This window comes from Neopsephotus bourkii, unplaced genomic scaffold, assembly GCF_033783945.1.
Source record: "Neopsephotus bourkii isolate Nb327-2 ecotype Australia unplaced genomic scaffold, CSIRO-AGI_Nbou_v1 NB_168, whole genome shotgun sequence".
Taxonomy (NCBI): domain Eukaryota; kingdom Metazoa; phylum Chordata; class Aves; order Psittaciformes; family Psittacidae; genus Neopsephotus; species Neopsephotus bourkii.
Window position 1 is genome coordinate 15098073 of NW_026900684.1, and position 16006 is coordinate 15114078.

Consider the following 16006-nt stretch of genomic DNA (forward strand, 5'->3'; position numbering starts at 1 on the left):
CAAATGAAGCAACTCAAATATGGGCAGATTCTAACTCATTCGGGCTGTTTGGTTTTATTGAAATCATAGGTTACTGGAGTTGAAAATTATGTGGGAAAGGAGGACCATGAATGCACAGTATTTACTAAAATGGAAAATGGCTACATTCATATTTCAGAGCCTTCTATGAATATAACAAGTGTCCACTTAAAGAGGGTCTTTTGTTGCAAAATGCTCTACAAACCAGCACAAACAATATTTTGTTCTTTGCTGAATTCCAGCAACTTCTGCAGACATAACTGCAGTGGTAATAACCAAACAGAGACATCCTGGAAAACTAAAAGAAAATAATAACGTCTTTAAATCCTGTATTTTTTAAAACTGAAATGACTGAGTGGAGCAAGAAGGAAGGGTTAGATGAAGAAATAGGAGATGTATTTAAAATACAACCTGATACTTGTAAAAACTGACACCATTCTGGCATTTTGGGGAGCAACATACTACTTTGTAGCTTTTTGTATTAATAATAATGCATCACTGTGTTGTTATAAATTGTGTTTTTCTTTAGTTCTCCAGATGTAGTATTCAGTGTCCCTAAAGGTTGTACTCAGTCTGGAGTAAAGGAAGGTCACCAATGAAAAAGTTGTAGAAAAGGAGTATCAATAATAATTCAGACAAGAAGTAAGAAGCTATACTTGGCAGGATTAAGAAGGATGCAAAGGTGAAAGACTATAGGAGATTGCACAGGGGAGGATGATTTATATTTAGGAACACAGGACTTGATATTCCTGTGTTCCTAATCTAAGGAAAGGTTAACACTGGGCACAGAATATGTGTATAGAAAGAAATAACATGAGTTGTGTTTAATGTATGCAGATGGCAATAACACAGATAGTGTTTAGAGCAAGGGATAAATACAGAATCTGACTGACATTACAGGATTAAATATAGACAGGCAAAGTGTCATAACCTAGGCCAGAATTTGGTTGGAAATCTAGTGGTTTTCAGTCTGTTCTTTAAAAAATGGTCCTAAATATTTCTGACCACAGAGGAAAAACCCTTTCAGGTCAGTAATGCCCGTTAGTGCCCAGCTGTAGCATTGGGTTAGTAATGGTTCCAGAAAAAAGAATACTACCTGCCTGAACAACAAATATTTTCTTTGTCTTTCCTAAAAAACAAAGAAATGTTGGGTTTCCAAGTAAGTCCATAACCATTCCAGCCTTAATTATTTTGTGAAAACTAGTAGGACACTGGATCTGTACACCACAAGAGCTGAAACAAGGAACATCTTTTGATATTTTATCTTTTAAAGAACCCAAATTAGAGGCAAATATCTGCTGAGTCCTATTCTGTTGAACTCCTACCACCATCCATTCCAGACAATATAGTGGTGCAGCATTTAAGGAATGAGTTCTCCCTTCTGAACATGAAGAAAATAAAGGAAATATTGTCATTATCACACTTAGAAAGCCTAAAACCCCCCTGGGCAGTCAACACTGTACATCGGTGGGTACACCACATTTTGATTTCAAGGCTATGAACCAAATGAGGAGTGAATAAGATCTCTTCCTATCCTTTTGTTATTCTCTAATTTAAAGGTAATCCTTAAAGAGTTGAAGTAGAAAGATTATATAGGTTCCAAAATTTATTTTAAGAAAAATGTCATAGCAAAGGAAAGCAGTTAGTGACAGGAATGGACTGTTTTGGCACTGCTTGATTTTAATGGACAGGTCATGATGCAGTCTACATGCAAGGACTGGATGTTTGAAAACAGCTATTGCAGTGTGATACATTTCCAACTTGAGCAACTCTGTTCCATTAGCAATACAAAGTAAAATAAAAAAATAAACCAAATCAAAGACACTTTGAAGAAATATAGTGGAGCAAAAACTCCATGCTGAATTATTTGCTGTCAAAATCATTATTCATCCTTAAAGGAGGGGAGCCTATCTTGGATATTTAAAAACAATTTCTTCATGAGTATGTGTAAACATGTGCAATGAATGAAATTCTGCTCTCAGGCTGCAATACCCAGTTATCTGTATTTACCTTGGGTTTAGCCATATGATTTTGCTGGTATTTTGCACTCACTTTGCACTGATATTAAAAAGGGTGCAGAAGGCTGTTCTCTCTGAGAGCCATGTACAGTGTCTGTTGTTTGGGCTGCAAACTTGGTACCTCTCAATATGACCCTTCATCTTTCAAAGGGCCCTCAAGCACCTAAGGCTGATCTAATAATGTCCATCTTTGGCAAGTTCTTTAAAGTATAAAAGATGTTAAGCAGCAATAGCCACATCTTTCTTTACTGACTTTATTGATAACACTTGTCTGGAGCATTTTCAGTTAATCTTTGTTTGGGATATGTCCATTCAAATTTGAACGAAGAAAAAAAAACACACCAAACAACAAACCACTTAAGTGGCCGAGGGATTTCTTACAATCTCTATTCCTCAGATTTGAAAAAAGCATAAAGATATGAAGGCTCTTTTCCTGGTTAACAGGCACAGTTGCTGGAGTCTGAACTCGGTAGCACATATTTAGACTAAAAGGAAAGTGATATTCAGTGAAAAAAACCAATCACAAAGTTATAAATCCAGATTGGACCCATCTAAAACATAAACCAACTCTTTAACTGTCTATTCCCTTTAGTATTAATTGATAAGAGAATATTTTCTTTCAGCTTGAATTTCACAGAACATATACATTATATTATTTTGCACTAAGACTAGGCAAGGAGGCAGAAGTCTGAGCGTTGGCAGTGTCTAGCTGCTTAACTCTGTACAAGCTCTTAACTTCTCTCTGTCTCAACTTTTCCAGCTGTGTAGTGACTATGCTATGCCTCATTTTGGAAAGCACAAATAGGAAGCACTCCTGAGCTGCTTAATAGCATGTTTAATAGCATTTTAAAAGCCACTATCAATTTTTCATTTCTCATCACAAGAAGATACGATTACCAACAGTTCTAAAATTCAGGGGGCAGGGGATTTATTTTAAATGAAAAAAAAAAAAAACAAAAACCAAAACAACCAAGCATGGAAAGTGGGAATTTCTGCAGTACATTTGCGTGTAGTGCACTAGAGGGCCCTCAGGAGTTAGAAATGGATGGAATGCACTTCTGGAAGGCACATACTTAACAGGACTTTTCATTACAGAATTGAAAATAGAAGTTGCTGGGGTTTGGTTTTGTTTTGTGCTTTTTTTTTTTTTTTAATAACACGGAGTTCATGTAAGTTTATAGCAGTTCATATGCAAACCACCTCTCAGTACAGTTAGCTTCCAAAAGGTATGTAGCTTGCAGCAATGAAAGACCTAGATGAGAGCTACACTTAAAACTGAAATATGTGCTAGAATACTTTGAGAACGCCAGCTTTTACTAAGTTACTTTTATTAACTTAAGGAGTTTTCCAGAACAAAGGATGTGTCAAGCTGAATAGGTAAGAGATTTTATATTTCTATAGCTATATATACAACATGCAGTTATTCTACCTTTGTTTCTTTGAGAGGATATATGTTCCTGTCAGTTTATTTGAAAAATCTATAGCTAGATCCTTTTTATGCTTCACAAGAGCGAAGAGAATTAACCATCTTTCATCTTTAATGAATTTTGAATTGTTTATGAATTATGTGAACTATATTCATATTCAACTAGGGAAATTTGGCACTACTAATGAGTTTTTAAATTACTATGTACATATTTAACTACTACAGTTACTGGTGGTTAATATTGTATAATTTACAGCATTTCCATAACATGAGGTTTAGTGAAGGCTTTGTCTTACAAGAAAAAGATGATAATCTGGGTTTGACAAGCTTTTCTTCTAATGCTTGAAAACAGATAGCTGAGACTACAAATTGAGCCTCTATTTAATTATTTTGGTGTTTAATTATACTGTAATGAGAAAGTGAAAGATGTATCCTGACATATTTCTAGATGCATGCTGTCTCATTTAAAACTTCTGTCTCTTAAAAATACAGAACCACAGATGCCATGTGTGGGTAATGAAATACTGCTGTTTTCTTTTTGCAGTTTGCAAAGGAGATAGTTCAGATCTTTTATGCTACAAGTCAGTAAACTTTGCTTACGCAGCCAGCTCCATTCATTCTCTGAAGCCAGTCACTTCCCCTGTGGTGGCTGATAAGAATTCAGTGGCTTGAGAAGGTGGAGTGTCAGCATCCTTAGTGCTAAACTCTTTCCCAGGCATATCAGTAGCCTCTGTCTATCACTCATGCTGGAAGCTATTTGGAAAAGGAGAAATAGAAATTGGGGAAGGGAAATCATGCATCATCATTCTGTCTGGAATGTATGGAAGACTTTATGCTGTTTTCACCATGTGGATTCACTAGAGAAATGACCACCTTTGATCAGCCAAGTAAAATCAAAAACTTGTTTATTTGCTGCCCGTGCCCTGCACGGTTGCTGAGACTCTGGACTTGCAGGCGCCCAAGGACAAGGAGGAACCTGCTAGTGGGCACTGCGTGCGTGATCTACTTGGGATTCCTTGTCAGTCAAGTGGGTCACATTTTACCCCAACACAAAGGAAGACACCAAAAGGTCAGTTCCAGAAGTCTCCAAGATACAGCCCAAACTCCTTTTCTGGGCATCCCACTGGATGGCACCCTGTCACCGCCGAATTTCCAGGAACCCCAGCTTGGTGGCAATGGGACCTTGCTGCCACCCAATGTAGTTTATATCACCTTGAGGTCCAAGCGCAGCAAGCCTGCCAACATCAGAGGCACAGTGAAGCCAAAGCGCAGGAAGAAACATGCAACTCCTTTGTCGTATGGGCAGTACTTTCCAAAAGCCACTTTTACTGGCCAGGAAGAGGCCTTTGCCCCACAACCAGGGAAGGCCACGCATGCTGCTGGCACAATGGGAGTACCAATAGCCCTGGAAGCAAGAAAGCACAAAGATGAACATAGGCATAAAGGAATGGCAATCAGGGAGAGGGGTCACCGGAGACCTGGAGGGAATTCTGAAGCTATAAAGGCACAACCCCAGCCTGAGGAAAGCAATATCAGGATTTACAGCGAGAGCTCTCCCCCTTGGCTGAGCAAAGACGACATCCTAAACATGCGCATGCTAGCAGATTCTCAGATAGTAAGCATTCAAGGAGTATCTTCTCACAAAGCAGTCCGGGTAGTATTTGCAGGAGGTACCAGCACGACAGGAACTGCTTGTAATCAGGGACACTGTGGCATCATCAAAAGACCCCTCGACATCAGCGAGGTGTTTGCCTTTCATTTGGATAGGATCTTGGGGCTAAACAGGAGCTTACCTTCTGTAAGCAGGAGATCAGAGTTCTTCCAAGGTAACACAATCCTGTGGTTTTCAGCTTGCAGGTGGGGTGCTGAGGCTTCCTTCCTTCTCTTGCATTAACCATGGGGCCACAGCTGTGACCTTTAACTCCTGCGAGCCTGAGAACTAACCCCATCATTACAGGGAAATAAAGCTGGTGTCTGTATGCAATTTCTGCAGTGCAATTATTCTGTCCAAAGGATGCAGAACCTCAGTGTTTAAATCAAATACCATTAGCTGCTGAGGGCAGTAGCAGTTTCCCATCCACAAGAGTCTGGAATGGGAGAAAAAAGGAGAGGGAGTCATCTGCAGACTGCATGATGTTGTACAGGCTGCCTGGAGAGAAACTGGTGAAAAAAAATCCAGAAAAACCTGTGATTTGGTGGGTATTTCTGGTTGTTTTTCTCATTGTTTAGAATTGGCTTTAATGAAATATTGTTGAAGGTAAGCACAAGAATTCATCTCAAACAGGTGGTAGGAAAGGGGGTTTGTTTAGTCAGATAACCTACTCAAAGAGGTAGGGGACCTTCCTGCAGAGACTTGATACTAATGCCTCTGGGAGCTTAAAATGTTTTTAAAAGTCCTTTCCTCTCCCTAAACCAAACTTACATTTCAGTGAATTCTGCTGTTACGTTTTGAGATTCACTACACACATCTATATGTTATGCAAATAAACAGTAATACTCTCAATATGCCTGTTACATGATTGACATAAAGTTTTCAATTGGAAATTTGATTTTTAACCTTTAGTGAAATTAAAGGTAGATTTCAGACATGTAATGTAACTTCTAAAATTGTTATCTTGTTAAACATGTCTTCAGCCTAACTGCTATTTTTGTACAGTCACAGATCATGATCCAAAAGGAATACGTTGCATTTTAATGAATCATTGCTAAAGTGGCTGGTTATGTTTTTGCTGTTCATTTCTTACTGCTGAATCTAGCTTATACCAAATAGTTTTGTATCAGTCTGCTTAAAAACAAAAAAAGTAAGAATGCCTTTCTGAAATCTGACAGCAGGAAGATGACCCAGTGATCTCCAGTTTCTTCCTGCTTTGTCGATCTTCCCCTTTGGCAGCCTGTACAATAATGTGAATGAATCTCTAGGAAAACAGTTTGGAGGCTTCTGAATATTATTCATACTTCCAGAGAATGGAAGATACATTATGTGTATTTTATTTTTAGGAACAAGATTTATTGCTACAGGGCAGTCATGAGGCATTAAGATAGTTTGGTTGGAGGAACTCTGCAGAGTGTGGCTGCAGAGATGACAGACTGCAAGCCTCTGAAAACTGCTATTAGGCTAATTGTGCATTGTGTTGCTCAGTGTCTGTCACCTTACAGTATGCTTTGGACTGTCTGGGACAGAGTGTTATTCTGCCCTCTTTAATTTGCCTTTTCTCATAACTGGCTATGTTCCTATATCAAGAAGAGTGTTGCTAGGTGATGAGAAGTAATGTTATTTTGGTCTCACTTCATTTTTTCCAGCTAAAGGGTGAGCAGAGCATTCAGAACAGTTACTGTACCTTGTCTCTCACCATTCCTTTGGCCTGGAAATATGCTGGATTTCAGATGCCTAATGCCTACTTGCACTCATTTCTATTTACATGCTTATGTTTGGCATAATCTGGAAAACCCATGTGTTGAGCAACTGAGCAAAAATATATTCTTTAAAATAGTATGAACAATTAGTGAGCTCATTTTTATAACCCACAGGCATTTAAGATTAGGTGGGCACTATAAAGTTTTGTGAATCACAGTTATTCACATGGAATTGAAAGCAATGCAGGATTAAGAGACTGTGCGCGTCTGTATGAACGTACACAATTTCTGGGCTGACATCTCTCTTCACTACAGATCCCTTTAGCTTGCCTCAGTTGTGATGTGATCTAACAGGACATGTTTGATGTAGCATTAAAATCTTAAAAAAATGGGCTTTTCAAAACTGTCATTCATTTTGTCAAAAGCAGTTTCAAAGACCTGCTTAGCAAATCCCTGTGCAGGTTCTGTTTCCCCTATTCTCATAAGTCCCCCACTGATTTTTCCTTTTTTGAAGTCTAGCAAAATACTGTGTGCAAGTCCTCTGTCTGCTGCCCTTCCATTCCCTGGCTGTAAACCCTCTTAAGTGCTAACCAAATTTTTGTACGTTATCTTTTTTTTTCCATCAGGTATAATTCTCTCATATTTTGGCAATCATAGGATAGTTTGTGTTTGAAGGGACTTTCAAAGGCCATTTAGCTCAACCCCCCTGCAATGAGCAGGGAAATCTTCATCTAGATCAGGTTGCCCAGAACAACATCCAGCCTGGCCTTGAATATCTCCAGAGATGGCACATAAATCACCTCTTTGGGCAACCTGTGCATGTGTTTTACCACAATCATTGTAAAGAATTTTTCCCTCATGTAAACGAATTGGGCAAACAAAACCTCTGGGGAGTATTACAGACTAGGAGAGCAAGATTATGGGCATATCCAAGCAGTCATTATTCCAGTTTCTACCTACAAGGTGTGAAAAATGTCAAGAGCTCCAAAACACCTATAAAGAAAGATAAGTCTGTAAGCCAACAAGAAATAATCATATAGGATGAGGTGTAATGGGAGAAGTTCAGGTTAGATATAAGGAAGAAGTTCTTTACTGTGATACTGGAATGGGTTATCCGAAGAAATGGTGAATGCTCCATCTCTGGTAGTGTTCAAGGCCAGGTTGGACAGGGCCTTGGACAACGTGGTCTAGGGTGAGGCGTCCCTGTCCATTGCAGGGGGGTTGGAACTGGATGAGCTTAAGGTCCTTTCCAACCCTAACCATTCTATGCTTCTCTAAAACTGTGCCTTATGTGGAGAAAATTGAGGCTGACCCTTGTGTGTTTGAGTTTTAGGATAGTCATGTTAACACTGTGGGACCTAGAATCTTCATTATTTTACCACCCTAACCTGAGGAACAGAAGAGACATAGGTGACCTTGCTTGGTGCCACAGCCTCACCAGAATTAGTTTGCATGTATTGCCCATGTCTCAGCAGCAGCATTTGGAGGGTAGGATGACGCCAGTGTAAGGGCTTGAGCTACAACTGCAGTAACACAGGCTGGAGCTGGTTTGTGTCTGCTTTGCACCAGGCAGCTGTAGGGGTAGGACTCTGGCTCCTTGTATCATAGCAACAAGACTGAGCTTATTATTCAGCTTTTGGTACAAAATATACAGCTATTGCTGTGCAGTTTTGTTATGCCTCTTACTGAGGGCCTCAACTACTGCAAGCTGACAACCACTCTCCTTCCCCCTCTGTATGTCAGTCCCTCTCATCTTTCCACACTAAGTTTTCCTCTCCTGCTAATACATGGGCAACTAAACTGCTACTTTCAAATGTGGCAGTGGTAAGCTGTACTGCTTTACTGTGAACAGTGAAGAGTTTGAGAAAGAGCTTAAAGTACCTCATGGAAGATTTGCTCTTTTTAGTGATGTTCTCATGGGCACGTTTGAAATTTTTTTGAACTATTTTGGAACTGATGTGGGGTGTGGATATCTACCGTGATGCTTATGTTGAAGCCGCCATGCAGTGATACATTACTTAACTGCACATGAAGCAGTTCGAGTACCTTGAGGCAGTCTAGTCTCAGCAGTCTGAGGCTTCATCTGTGTTACCTTATTCAACTTAGAATATCCTGAGCAAGTAGCTCCTAAGGGCCTAAGACGTTTTTAGAAATGTTTTGATGTTTAAAAATGTGTATGAATTACTGGGAGGCTGGTTCCAACACAAGTTTTTAAAAATCTTTCCCATACAATTTTGCAGATCATCTTTAAATAATGAAGTAGATACATAGATATAAAATGGCAGATGAAAATAAAATGAAGTCATCTTAGGGCAAGATTCAGTGAAATGCAGCTGCAGCAACAGAAAGGCAGGAGCCCCTTGAGTTTATATATAAAGCTGATTCGGAAAGAAGCACATGCAGAACACATTTATTATGGACATTTATTATGAACTTCATCTGAAGCGTAGTCAGCCTCCTCAGTTTTGGCTGTATCAGTCTGGAAGCTCTAATTCTTAGCCAGCCCTTAGTTTTCACCATTCAGTTGACTTCATGAGGTTTGAATCAGAAAAGCTCCACTGATTTCAGTGGTGTCGTGCCAATTCATGCAGCTACGAATCAGACCACTTATCTGCTTTAGTTCAGCACCTTTGTTTTTCCTGCAAGTGTCAAAAATTTGAGTCACTGCTCTTTACTGAAGCTGCTGTTTCATATTCCTGTAATTCAGCTTATGCTACAGAGTTGAAAGATTTTATTTTGGCTCATCTTTTCTGCTCCCATTTCCTCTGAAATGCAAACATTTCCTGTATTTAACCTCAGTCTGTTAAAAACGTTTTTGTATCTTAATGGAAACTGGCAAGATATTATTCATATTTTTCAAGTATTTATATTACTATTGTTTATCATGTCCCTTTTGCGTAGACAGGAGATGTTTATTTTGTTAGGAGAGGAGACCATTTATGTATTTGGTTTGTGGAAGAATTCATGAATAGCTACATAAGCTGCTATTTGAGATATAATAGATCAGACTTGATCCTGTAGAAAGCTGTCCTTTTTTTTTTTTTTTGTGGCAATTACCAGTGTTTATGTAGACTTTCTCCAACTGGCTTGGAAAACTAGTTTAGCCGATAGTTCGCCTGACTTGGCTAAAGTGATCTTCATTGTAAAGTGATGGAGCCAGTCAGGAAATAGGTAAGATTTCACAAACTAATTTCCTAAATATTTATTAAGGCACCTCAGTGGAAGAAGCCTGGTTTTCAGGAGTGCTCAGTGCTTCTTTTTAATATTGCATGAAATATATTTATCAGTTCTTACACTGGGAAAGCTCAATTTTAAATTCTTTGCTGAGGTTTGTTCCTGTTGTGTTTCTGTGTGCACTGTGCATTAAAAATACTTTGACATTTGTTTTCAACTCTTAAAAATCATCATCAGTTCACTAGAAACAGAGAGAAATTACTTCATTATCTCACAGTGGACTCTTTATCTATAAGCTTTTTAATAATCTGGTTTAATATATGACTTTGTACATTCATCTCTTGCTTCAAACAGAGAAAGCCTCCCATATGAATGCTGAAGGTGTTCATGATGTCTATGGTTCTTCCATTCCTGTGGTATCTGCTTTTACATGTGGAATAAGACCACATTAACCAAAGGATGTCAAGTTATTAGTCCATGGCCATTTTCCCTGCCACATCTGTGATACAGTATAATTGCTGATCTTGAGCAACGTCTAAAGAATGATTGAGTAAGACAGTACTGCACTATACTAATGATCTGTTTTTCTGTTTTCAGATGGTCAAGCCTGTCCTGTTATTCTCTGGGATTCATCACTGAGTCCAACAGATAACAGTACCCATTCTTCAGTGAGATTAACCTGGGGGCAATATCAGCAGCTATTGAAGCAGAAATGCTGGCAGAATGGTAAAGTTCCAAAAGCTGAGTGGGGCTGTACTGAAATCCATCATCATGAATGGTCCAAGATGGCACTCTTTGATTTTCTTCTGCAGGTAAAACATTTACTGAATGCAACTATCAGCCTCAAAAGTCATATGAGCATACATAGGAGACTATTTATTTTTATTTTTCAATGAGGAAGAGAGGTATTTGTACAGTTTGAACTTTTTCCCATTTGTTTCTTAAGATTAAAATATCCAAAATTAGATTTATAATCAGGGAATGAGATCAGGAGCTTGACTGAGTCACTTTCTTAAAAAAAAAGGAAGCAAAGGCTTTTTTCTTTGCTTTACTTCACCTTGAGGAAGGCATACTGTTTCTTCTTGACTCCTTAGTCTCCTCAAATATAGTTTGTGACTATGTTCGCCACTGTAAGCCTCTTTCAACTGAGTGGTGCTTCCTGCCCCTCCCCAGTCCCCTGAGGTCATTTAAATGGTTTTGGTCAGCTGAAATCTGGATCAAGATAACAGCTATAGTGGCTAATTTTCCTTCCTTTTAAAAATATAGCCAGTGACTTGGGAAAGAGTAGAGCAGGAATTGATGAATGATATGGCTGCTGTTCTTTACTTACATATGGCACATAATCATTAGCTTTCCAAATAACACCTGACTAGGGGTCTGTCCTGTAGGATCACGAGTGGCTACAGTTACAGCAGCTAGCAGAGTATTAATGCACTCCCTGTAATAAGGATTGAATTGAACACCTGGTTGGAAGCTAATTTTATGGCTTCCTGAGATACAACACTACTTCCAATTGTCTTTACCTGCTAAGACAGGTCCAGGTGACTGAGCCTCCTGCAGCACTTGCTGGTTTATTTAAAACTTCAGCTAGCACTAGTTAAATTTCTGCAGGCTCGTTATGTTACCCAGAACATTTGGGTCTTCTCTAAAAATAGATTATCACCCATCTAATGACTCCATCTTTAGTCCCACTATGAGCAAATAAATCGTAGAAATAAGTATAAAGTCATATGTGGATTACTCTGATACTAAAGTAATGCCCCTATAGGAATAATACAGATCATGTCAATGTTTTCATGCCATTGTCTTCTTGTTGAACAGTTTAAAGATTCTTTCAATTTCTGTGTTGATTTTAATTTTAAGGTTTTCTAAGACAAGTTTTCATTATTCATAATGAACCTCCTATTATCCAGAAGACACATTTGGATAAAATAATTACAACAGGATTGAGCTTTACCTGACAAAAAAAATTACACTTGTAATAGTAGCTGGTATCAGAGTAATGCATACCACCAGCTGCATACCAGACAAGAACATGCATACCAGAAAGTGAGTGAAAGTGGATGTTATGGTTCTTAAAGGTTAAAATTTTACCTGGATTCTTTCAGATTTAACTTTAAAGTTTATCAGCAGTAGAACATGGAGGCTCTAAACCAAAAAATGCCAAGAAGGGGTTCTAAGTTTGAGGAAAAAAAATAAAATCTGTGCTTCACGAGCCATTCAGAAATGATGAAAAGTATTCTCTGTTAAATCTACTTCCCTCAGAAGAACAAGTTTGATACCTGTGATGTGTGTTCCTAATCTCCACTTTCAAATACTATAAAACATGGGAGCAGGCTAAAAAATGCTTATAGCTGACTTTTACTTTCTTTCTGCAATAACTCAAGTAAAATAAGGTCATTAAAAGTAAAATGGCTCTTTTAATTTTTGGGGTTTGAGCCTCTCATGTAAGTAAGTGTATGACAAAAAACAATGGTAAAATATTAAGGTTGCAGCATCAATTCCAGGGTTCCCATCATTCTGTCTTAACACAGGAATGATGCAAGATACTTTAAAGTGGCTGTCTGTGATAATATGGTTTCCTCATCTATTTAATGTGCATAAAGTGTGGTGCAACTGAATTAGGGCTATACATCAAAAGAGCATCTAGAGGGACTGCGTCACTTTTGGCAAAGCCGTTATATGAGTTGAATGAGATCACGTGAGCTAGAATACTGCAAGCAAGCAGGGCTCTGGTACCTGCAGATGCTGAATATTGCTCATGAAATGAGAAAGAGGAAGAGAAATCTGTTTGTTTCATCAGGATTTTCACTTCTGAAAACCAACATTGCTAACAGGAGTAGTGGCAATAGCACTACATACTTAAGAAAAGGCAAAATAACTCTCAGACTTTCATTTGATGAATAAAATCAAGAGGCCTTTTCAACACACGGTATAGCTCTACATCAGCAGAAGAGTCCTAACACTTTGCTGGCCACAAACTTAAAAGTACAATTTTAGAGGTTTTATGTGAACAGTAATGCTTTTATGCTTAGAGCAGTTTGAAGAGTTTACATACAACAAACAAGGACAGAAATAATTATTTACCTTTGCTAAGCTACTCATTAAGACTTAGATGCACCTGCCAGCAGGAGCTGGAGCCTAGAGCAGCCTTGTTGCACGCAGGACAGGCAGGGTCAGCAGCAGGAGAGGCAACCCAACAAGGAAGAAAGTTGCAGGTCCGTTGATAGCCCAGTAAGTGTAAGGCACAGACAACTCTAATGCAAAGAAACAGGAATCCCAAGCAGCAATACATCAGCATCAGGTAGCAAGACAAGCAGCAGACACCACCTCTCTTAAGGGCTCAAAGGAAGGCTGTAGCTTCAGGCCTGAGCTTAAATGGGACTCATGGGCAGTGGTGGTGTGTGTGTGTAGGTCCCAGGTGAGGCTGCTCAGGGCAATTAAGGCCTACCTGTGTGCTCAGGGCCTGGCAATGTTGTGTATTTACTCCCATCTTGTCAACAAGGGTAGAAGCACTTTCAAGGAGTGATTTATTCTTCCTGTATTAGATGGTTATCCTAAAATGGCATCCTTTGCTCTGGGGGTGCCTTGCTCTTGTCATTGTTTATGAAAGGGAACATAAACAACTAAGTCACAAGAGAGGCTTAACAGTTACACCACTAAAGTTAGACCAGATGTATTCCTTCCCGTTAAGTGCTGTGCAATGAATAAGCAAGGGATCATATAGGAAAAAATAGCCTAGATTGTCATGTCATTAAAGTATATACCAAGTGTAACTCAGGGAGTCTGCTCTGTGATTATAAATGTACTCTTCTTGCATTTTGTAGCTTCTGGTGGTTTGCTGTGCCCCTTACTAATATTTCAATTATTTTGCATTCTATTAGTCTGTTAGGTCCCACATAGGAGACCCTCTCTGTGTGTGTCAGGCTGTGCTATTTCTATTGTTTTCCAGCAGAGAAAATGTAAAAAAACTGCAGCCTTCTGAAAAAGATGGGATTGTATTCACCATCTTTTTATTCCAGTTATGCAGTGGTATTGTTCCACTATTTCCAAAGAACTTCTACTGACAGAAATCATGGTTATAGCATGGATGAAATACAGTCTGAGAAATTTCTTCTGACAATACATGAAGTATGGGGACCAGGTCTTCATGCCATTTCACTGCTGACTTTAATTATACTTATCCTGACCTTATTTGTCTGTCAGCTGTGTTAGTGAGCAATGTCTCACAGTGACACTTTGCCCCAAATACTTTGATATCATTTTCACTTGGCACTCTCCTGTACTTTGTTTTAGATCTATAGTCGACTAGACAGAAACTGCTGTGGATTCAAACCTCTCAGGGAGGATTCCTGCATGCAGCAAGGACTGAAGCTGAAATGTAGTGATCAAGATGCTGTTCACCTTACACATATAGTTCAGAGACGCCATGACCAGAGGCACTTGGTCTTTATAGACAATAAGGGTTTCTTTGACAGAAATGAGGACAATCTTGACTTCAAAATACTGCAAGGAATCAATGAGTAAGTTTTATTAATTTTGTAAAAAGATTGATATTTTCTTCCCAGTTTGAGCAGGAGACATGCTAAGTTACTGAAATAGATATCATTGGCCTAAGACATTTACAGAGTGTGTCTAAAAGTGTATGAGTAATCCCACTGCTGTAAAAGGTACAATTAACATGTATATGGACTTTTAGCTGAGTCGCAGTCTATATTCATAGAACTGATTGCTAAGCCATAACATAAATATTACAATTCAGAGTAATGGCAGAGCTGATGAATTTCTTTGTGTTTTTCCAGATTCCCGGAATCTGCAGTTTCAGTGCTGAGGAGTCAGCGTTTACGTGAGAAGCTGCTACAGTCTTTGTTCCTTGACAAAATATACTGGGAAAGCCAAGGAGGCAGAAATGGGATTGAAAGGCTTATTGATGTAATAGAAAGAAGGTCCAAAATTCTTCTTACTTATATAAATGCACATGGAGCCAAAGTATTGCCCATGAATGAATGAAGCAGTATTGTTTCTGTCTGAGAGTCTTTAAAACAATTTGTATGAACTAAAACCGGACAGTAAAATTAATTTAATTCATAGGATTATTTAATTTTTCTTCCCCCAGACTTTCAAGTGTATTTTTAAGTAAGAAATGTTACATGGAGCAACATTTAAATGTCAGCTACAGCTCATCTCAGTGCAGTCTCTTCTATGTCACCAGTGAAATAAATGAAAAATAACCAACTGGTACAATAAGTAATGTAGGTATGATATGTAATGTAGGTACCATGAACACTTCTGTTAAACTGTTTGAAAATTAGCAAAGGGATTTTCAATACATTAAGCTGGATTACTCTTACTTTCCTCATTCATGTCAGTGAAAGTTTTATTGCAAATTTGAATGGGAGCAGATATTTTTAAGCACTTAATGCATTGATGAAAACTGTCATCTCACTGAAACATATCTAATACAGAAATTTGTTTTGGGTTTTTTGATTATAAATATTAAAATGCCACCATTTCCAAAGGCTTATTTTGGTTTATTTTATTTTGATCTTTGAAATCTGAGGACTGAATTTGACTTTTAAATGTAGGAGTGTTTGCACTGGACATGAGAGAAATTTAAAACAGTGAGAACAACATGGCTTTAACAACAATAATTAATTTGAGAAAGCTTTTACCTGTCCAGTATGGAGTACAATTTGTCATGAGTTGCTTGTTACAGTGTACTATTTCCAGTACAGGTTGTTTGGATGTACGGGTGGATGTTCTGCCTATTGTTTAACTGTCTATTGGTTAACTCACAGAATTGTCCTTTATTACCATTAGTTTTAAAAAAGAAATTCGCCTTTAGCCTTGTGTGAACATGGTGCTAAATAAGTGTACATTTTGCAACATTCTTGTCAATATTTTTATAGACTTTTATCAAAAAGCAGACCTACTAAGGATGTGAGTGTTGTTAAACTCAGCACAGAAAACATTTGTGCTGCTTGCTCATCTCAGGATCTGTTTTTCCATTAAGATT

General features: G+C 38.4%; 1 protein-coding gene across 1 annotated transcript; it reads left to right on the forward strand.

Annotated features, from left to right (window-relative positions):
- The first annotated feature begins 4205 nt into the window (after positions 1–4205).
- GASK1B (golgi associated kinase 1B) lies at positions 4206–15429 on the forward strand. Its single transcript, XM_061373506.1, has 4 exons — positions 4206–5288; positions 10588–10802; positions 14287–14513; positions 14793–15429. Exons 1-4 carry the CDS (start codon positions 4283–4285, stop codon positions 14998–15000), a joined length of 1656 nt encoding a protein of 551 aa, XP_061229490.1. The 5' UTR covers positions 4206–4282; the 3' UTR covers positions 15001–15429.
- The last annotated feature ends 577 nt before the right edge of the window (positions 15430–16006 follow it).

Excerpts from the sequence above, each read along its gene's own strand:
- GASK1B (XM_061373506.1), top strand. The coding sequence starts at position 4,283 with ATGGAAGACTTTATGCTGTTTTCACCATGTGGATTCACTAGAGAAATG. Across the intron at positions 10,803-14,286 it reads TCTTTGATTTTCTTCTGCAG|ATCTATAGTCGACTAGACAG; the intron begins GTAAAACATTTA and ends ACTTTGTTTTAG. Across the intron at positions 14,514-14,792 it reads ATACTGCAAGGAATCAATGA|ATTCCCGGAATCTGCAGTTT; the intron begins GTAAGTTTTATT and ends GTGTTTTTCCAG.